Genomic DNA, 7,766 nt, shown 5'->3' on the forward strand with positions numbered 1-7,766 from the left:
CCCATTGGTCTCAGCCCATCGGTTCAGCCTCAGTATATGAATATACTGAGGATGCTCCTCTCTGACATTAAGTATGTTACTTCTATTATTTAAGAAACAAGAATTCTGACTCTTGAGGAGCCTTGTAGTTTTATATTGAGGAAAAAAGCTTCTACTTTGTAGCCTCCAGCACAGTTTGTCCAGGAGTTGCAGAACGAGGCTTTGAAATCATTTAGGTTTACTGCAGACCAATATGCAACAAAACAGAGTGAGGAATGCTACGAGATGCATTCAACTGCAGTTTCAACCAAAAGCATGGGACAGGGATCTGATAAAGGCAAATCACAGGCAGCCAGCTCTCCCTTTTCAAATCCTCTCCATTGAGGCTACATAAATCACCTAAGCCAACTTGTTTTACACCTCTTTAGTTGAGCTGAAGAGCTTTCATATCTAAATGCCTGGAAAACAGTTACCTCGGGAGCAAAGTAGTCAGGCCGAATTTTGGAAATGAGGGAAAGCTTCTGGCCCAAGGTTTTGGCTCGGTTAAGAGTGAGCATTGTCTTCCTCATCTTCCTGCTGTGCCGAATGGGAACGTCCGACATCAGCTCCACGCCCCCGGCCACGACGACGTCGCATTGCCCGGCCGCGATCATGCCCACGCCTGCAGGACGAGACAGAGTTTCCCATTCAAGTTACATTTACCCCATTCATCCCTAGGACATTGCTACGTTTTATCTCCTCCTCCAGCCTCTGGCTTTGGCCAAGTTACACAACAGAGACCGAGCAGGTTGAACAGACGTTTTCTGAATCATCCTCGTTTTGCAATATTGCTTCCACTTCTCCCGGGAGCAGCTGGGAGAAGAATATTCCCCTGTGGTTCAGAACAGTAACCAGGACTTATTTGTTTTACTCTGTTTAGGCCAAGTCCAAGATGAACACAGCCTAAAAGGTGGCAACTTCTTTACCATGACGTAGCCTTTACCTCCCAGGCTAACACGGACGTTGCACAGAGACCATCACTGAATGCAAAGAGCATCCAGCTGCTGGTGGGTCTACAGCAGATGCTCCATTCACATTACATCTGAATTCTCTATTTTCTCTGTGAATGTATTTTGAGCAGTCTGGGCTGGTGGGAGGTGTCTCTGCTCAGGGCAGGGGGTTGGACCAGATGATTTTTAAGGTTCCTTCCAACCAGTTCCTTCCTTCCAACCCAGAACCTTCCAGTTCTGGGCCCCTCAGTTCAAGAAGGACAGGGAACTCCTGGAGAGAGTCCAGCGTAGGGCTACAAAGATGATGGAGGGAGTGGAGCATCTCCCTTCTGAGGAGCGGCTGAGGGAGCTGGGGCTCTTTAGTTTGCAGAAGAGGAGACTGAGGGGAGACCTCATTCATGGTTATAAATATTTCAAGGGTGAGTGTCACGAGGATGGAGCCAGGCTCTTCTCGGTGACAAACAATGATAGGACAAGGGGTAACGGACACAAACTGGAACACAGGAGGTTCCACTTCAATTGGAGAAGAAACTTCTTCTCAGTGAGGGTGACAGAGCCCTGGCCCAGGCTGCCCAGAGAGGTTGTGGAGTCTCCTTCTCTGCAGACATTCAAAACCCGCCTGGACGCCTTCCTGTGTAACCTCATCTGGGTGTTCCTGCTCCGGCAGGGGGATTGGACTGGATGAGCTTTTGAGGTCCCTTCCAATCCCGAACATTCTGGGATTCTGTGAATACAAACCATCCTGTGATTCACTATTTTGTTGGTTTGAAAACTTTCCTTCCCTTCCAGCATTTCTTCAGATGCTCACTTATATTCACTAAGCAGTGCCAGTCGAATGAGGGAAGGAAAGGAGCTGCTAAGCTCCTTCTCAAACCCACAGCTTGTTCTCCAGCCAACATACCTGTGGTCATAGCCTGGTTCGAAGAAATGCAAGCCATGGTGACTGTGTGGGCTGGAGTTTTGTCAGAGAAACCCGCTCCCAAGGCAGCCTATGAGCAACAAAGAATGACTGTTAAAATCTACATTTTTGCTCCACGGGGTCAGAGCTACCTCCTGCCCAGCAACACGCCTTTGTAGAGAACAAGAACATCAAGTTTTCATTCAGGCAAATTCAGCAGCTCTTCCCCTGCCCACAGACTCCAGGAACAGGAGGAGAGGGCAGCTGCCAGGGCTCTCAGTCGCGTTATGTGGTCAGTTAATGCCCCCCCCATTAATAATGGGGCAAATTAATCACACACCTGAATTTCAAAAGAGCTTCTGACTACTTGGGCATGGTGCTTTTGGGTTGATCTTAAAGATCTCTTCCAACCTTAACAATTCTATACTTGACATCATCTTTGCTTCACCTTTTTTTTGCAAAAGCAACCCACAAAAGGAATTATTTCGACCCCTCAGTAAGAGGCACCGTGATTTGCTTCCCACAGAAGAGAAAACCTTTCCTGCAGTTGCAGAAAGCGGCGTCTCATCTGACCCAGCTGAGAGCACAGCCTCTCATCACGGGAGAACTACTCACAGCAAGACCTTCCCTAGTTGAGACGTGGCCAAGTAGTTGAAAGTTCAACAGTTGTTCCCGAGTTAAAATTACACCACGGCCTCAGCTGACTGGCAGGTGACCAAAGCAAGTATTTGCATATACAAGGCTAAAACCACTGACAGGACTGTAAAGCCTCATAACCTCCTAAGTTTTCCAGCCCAGGTTACGTCATGGTTTTGCCTGGTTGCTGAGGATAACAGCAAAAGCTTCAGATTATAGAAAAATCACATGCTGCTGGTCAGGGCACCAGCTTCTTTCTGTGTAGAATAAGCAAATTGTGTTTTCTGACTGCTACAAAAAAGGGCAGCAAAGCTACTTCATCTCAAACGGTACAAAAGCTGGATTTGATCAGCCAACTAAAATAAATAAACACCACAGCAAAGCCATCTATCACAGCGTGCTCTGGTCCTCTCAAGTACTTTGGACAAGCCAACATCTGAGTCCAACTGGTAATTAGAGCTGAGTGATCAGTGATCATTAACTAAAGCTTCCCTTTTCAAGGAAGAATCAATCAGAGGCTTCTCAGCATGAACATGCACTTGATCTACAGCAGATTTCAACCAGAGGCAGAGTCCCATGAAGTTATTTGACAGACAACTAGTCCGTACTCCCAAATCACATTTAAATGAACCCTATCACTGGAAATTCCTTTTACAAGGGTTTGTCACCTTCACACCACCTGCAGAAACCAGATTTGCTGGTGAAATGCTGCACGTAACCCACCTCTCTGGCAACATTGCTCGTCTTCACCTCCTGGATGACTGTGCCGTAAACAATGTAATCAACAACATCCCGGGGGACACTGGTCCGGTTCAGCAACCCCCTAAGGAGAAGATCAAACAAAGAGAATCGGCACCACGTAAGCAATAACCTTGTCACAGTCCTCAAACATCCTCTTCCCACCTGCTTGGCTGGAGAACAAGGTGGCAACAGTGCCACGTCTTCTGCCCTTTGTTTATAAGAAAACTTGTGTGAAATGAAAACTGTCCTTGACTGTGGGCTGCAAATAATCATGGCCATATCATCACTGTAAGCTATTACTTAGTCTTATGAAAGCAACTACACTAAACCCCCTCCCTCCCCTAAATGATTGTTAGTATCTTCCCCAATTTGGAGTATTCTGACATCAAAATTAAAGAAAAAGGCCTTAAGAGGTAACAAAGCCAATCACCTTTGGTGTGGGAACGTGTTAAACTTCAATAAAGACACGTGGGAAATGAGGAGTGCATTTTCACAGTTCATCAGAAAACACGTCGTGTAATTTGCCAGAACATCTTGACAAACACGCCAACACAGCAAACCCCACTGCAGGCAGCAATTTAAGGCCGAATGTATTTATGTGCACTACAAAGTGCCAAATAAAAATGAAACTAAAGGCACCCCAACCCATAACTCCCTCCAGCAGCACACTAAACCCCCATAGTGTCCAGGACACAGCCCTCAAACACAACTGACACATTGCACGTCAACAAAATCAGCCCATCTTGGCTAAACATGGCATTCAGATTTGGCACGATGGCACCCAACCCCACAATCTCTCTTTCGGCCTTGCAATCTCCTTTCCCCCTTGGTAAAGCCTCCTCTTTTCAACAGCACTTTGCTCTGCTTCTCAACAAAGTAAACCTGATAAAATGACCCACGGCTTTTTCACCTACAAAGACCACGAAAAACGAAGCAGCTGGATGGTATCGTTCAGACACAAAGCTAAAGCCTTGGCTTTCAAATCTGCTGAAGCCACTGTGACAACACTGGGACCCCAGGAGTTCAATGACAGAGAGCTTTCTGGGTGCTCCTAGCATTCAATTGACTTACTGCAGCGCTGCTCTTGCTAAGTCATGTGGCATAAGATCCGCATACCTGGAAGTTAAAAGAAAAGAGGCAGAAAATCAGGGGTATCAGAAATCGATACAGATGTCTGCTCCACCACTGGAAGCACACGTGACAGAGCTGGTGGCACATCAGAAATGCTCCACTGTGTTCATAATCAAACATTTCATACCCCAGGTTGTGAAGACTATCTGTGATCTAGGCCAGCACACAATTCTTGTACTAAAAAGACTGAAAAGCAGCAGTAACAGAGTAAAGAAATCCCCTAATCATCGGAAAATTTAGGTCTGGTCTCAATTGAGGAGTGAAATTGCTGGCAGAACAGCGTAGCAAGGATCTACAGCAGATTCTCTGCACCTGCCCTGCTGGTTTTGTGAAACTCTTGGCTTTATCTGCCATAGATTCACCAGCAGCTTCCTGTAAACATGCAGCATAAATCCTCTTCAAACCATGCTTTGTCATAAGGCAAGCTGGAATAACTGGAGCAGCCTCACTGCCACTTCAATACTTTCAGACATAACTGCATTAAAATGAGCAAGTAAACCATTTTTCCCCCCCCACAGAAAGATTCCACTATTAAGCAAGTTAGCACATATTTTCTTCTGATACTTACGAGGTGCCAGACTGCAAAAATGGGATACGGACGCCCTCGACCACGACGATATTCTTCACGCCGCTTTTGGCTAAGGTCTTCTTGCTCTTGGGCTGGACTGCGAAGAGAGAAGTGACAAGTAAGAAGAATGCCAGCAAGTTTAAAGTAATATCCTGTTGAAACTCCTAGCAAACCTAGAAATGGTTCTCTTTTGGTGAGCTGTAAGTCCAGAGCAGACAGGAAGGGCACCTGGGCTGTAATCTTGTCTCTGTCTGATCGATTATGTGATCTGTGAGAAATGATTTAACAACTCAGTACTTCCCCCACCAGCAGATTCATCTACAGCTACACTGAGACAACAGCACAGCTGGAAATAAAAGGCACATAACTCCCTGTCTCCATCGCTGCTGACAAGAACGCTGCAGGAGGAGAGACCTCTAAAGCTGCTGCATGGCTTGGGATATGAACGAGGCAGACAAATTCAAAGCTGGAGGAAGAGATCTCACCTGGGGAGCAGCAAGGACTGCAAACAGCAATCCCCCTTCCACATGAACTGCCTGTAAACGTGCTCTTTCTGCACAGGAACGGTGAGATAATTCAAGGAAAAACCAAATATAGCTCCAGAATTCAGGTAACTTTCACTCATTTAACATTTCCTAATGTAATCAGGCCTTCAAATCTTAATGAGTATACACAGCAGGACAGGGCAGCTCCTTTTACAAGCAGGATAAGGACAAAAACCCATAGAAAGCACATTAAGTCCAGCGAAACGCTGTGCTCAAGGAATTGCAAGCACCAGGATGAAACTCCACCATCATTTTGGGTTCTAGACGGCTCTCTGCACAAAGCTGAGGAGATGTGGGGGAGCAGCTGTCTCGGCCAATTTCCAAAAATCCAGGCAGCTCAAAGCATCACAGTCACCTCAGCAATGCCCTCAGTGAACCCCAGAACACTGGATCGCCCCAACTGCTCACTAAGAGCCACGGCAAACAACCCCATAACTGGTGGAGCTGCTGAGCACACGCAAGACCTGAGCCTTTTACTGGTCTCAGTGGACTTCAGAGCTCATCCCACAAGCTCCTCCTGGTCAGGGACAACCCATTCCCCTCTGGGCAAGTGATCTGGTTATGCCCAGACAGTTTAAAAACCCTGAGTTTAGCCTCTCCATTTAGATTCCAGAAATAGCAATAAATCAGGTGACGATGGGGCACGAGCTCTGGCACGGCCACGGGGAGCGAGGAGCAGTCAGAGGTGAGAGGACTTTGCTGCAAACAGCGATGTGCCACAGTTTAACTCATTTGTAACGTCAGAGGGACACTGCATTGCACTTCTGAGGTTTATATCAAATGAGGCTTTGGAAAAAGGAGTTGGTTTCAAAATTAATTTTGAGTGGAGCATCTCCTGCTGAGGAGCGGCTGAGGGAGCTGGGGCTCTGAAGCTTGGAGCAGAGGAGACTGAGGGGTGCCCTCATTCCTGGGGATCCATTTGGAAAGGGCAGTGTCAGGAGGAAGGAGCCAGGCTCTGCTCTGGGATGTCCAGTGCCAGGACAAGGGGCAATGGTCCCAAGCTGGAGCACAGGAGGTTCAAGCTGAAGCTGAGGCCAAAGTTTGTGAGTGTGAGGGTTCTGGAGCATGGCCCAGGCTGCCCAGAGAGGTTGTGGAGTGTCCTTGTGTGGAGACACCCAAAGCCCTGGCCGTGTTCCTGTGTGACTGCTCTGGTGATCCTGCTCTGCGGGAGCTTTCCAGGTCCCTTCCCACTCCTGATATTCTGGGATTCTGTGATTAAATCTTTTCTAGCCCAGAACCACGGTGTTTTCACTTTACCTGCGACTTGTAACTGCGGGGAGCAGCTGAGTGATCGAGCGACTGAAAAACAGGAAATTAAAAGAAAGGATGTGTCAGCTCTTGAATGCTAAAAACATCTCTGGTTTCTCTAAGAAATGTTAAAAGGACAAGACAATGTCGTAGGAAGACAACTGAACATCTGTGAGGTGGTTTTTTTTCAGTTTACTCTGTTCATAAAAACAACGTAGCTCACGTTACCAGTTAACGTGGGATTCTTCCCACATCAGATGTGCAGCAGGCACAAATACGTCCACAATAGGATTAGTTCTTTTAAAAACAAAACACCGTTACCTTTTTCAAGTAAGTAATTCCACTATTTTAAGATGGCAACAGAACAGAGATGCAGACACAAGCATCCGCTCCAAATCCAACACTTCAACCAGAACTTTACGACCTCTCAACTCCAGTTTTTCACGAATGCAAAGATACTTACAGCCCCTGGCAGCCCATGCTGAGGAAGCAGGGAGGTTCCTGATGGCGTGGGTCAGCATGGAAGTCATTTTGATATCTAGAAAGGCGGAGAGAAGAATGGTGTTAGTCCAACCTGGCCTATTCAGAACAATGTCAAGGTTCTGCTTCACACAGAGCCGAAAAAAGCAAAGAAAGAGAAGAAACTGCAAGGGAATTCTTTCCTATTACGCTTTTTGAACAGCACCTAACCCACAGGAGCCTGGCTTATGACTGTGGCCTGCCAATGTCCCTGTAAATAAATGCTGACCTCCCCAGTGACCCAGCGCCGTACCAGTCTTGGATTCCCCTCCCAAAAACTGCTCCACCACTGGAAAATTGTCCCCGTGCCCAGGCAGCCCTGCCGACAGCGTGACTCTCCTGACGCACTCTGCCTGGCACAATCTCCCACCACTGCCTCTCATTTTAACTGTTGATGTGAACCTCAGTCCCTGCTGTTGTGAAATCTTCACAGGAAGCGAAACAAGTTGGTATTTGCTACCCCAAAAACATCCTCTGTAGCCTTCCCAAAGCTCGTTCAACAACAGTTTCCC

At 47.1% G+C, this 7,766-nt stretch overlaps 1 protein-coding gene across 1 annotated transcript; it reads right to left on the reverse strand.

Annotated features, from left to right (window-relative positions):
• Nucleotides 1–452: 452 nt before the first annotated feature.
• Nucleotides 453–7,265, reverse strand: LOC104542946 (trifunctional enzyme subunit beta, mitochondrial-like; the record flags this gene model as incomplete). Its single annotated transcript, XM_010187422.1, has 7 exons — nt 7,199–7,265; nt 6,745–6,786; nt 4,943–5,039; nt 4,315–4,359; nt 3,226–3,325; nt 1,870–1,957; nt 453–640 (listed from the first exon to the last, which is right to left on the reverse strand). Coding segments are annotated over exons 1-7 (627 nt in total), but the record flags the coding sequence as incomplete, so codon positions are not given.
• Between the last annotated feature and the right edge of the window lie 501 nt (nt 7,266–7,766).

Source organism: Mesitornis unicolor, unplaced genomic scaffold (genome assembly GCF_000695765.1).
Source record: "Mesitornis unicolor isolate BGI_N332 unplaced genomic scaffold, ASM69576v1 scaffold22516, whole genome shotgun sequence".
NCBI lineage: Eukaryota > Metazoa > Chordata > Aves > Mesitornithiformes > Mesitornithidae > Mesitornis > Mesitornis unicolor.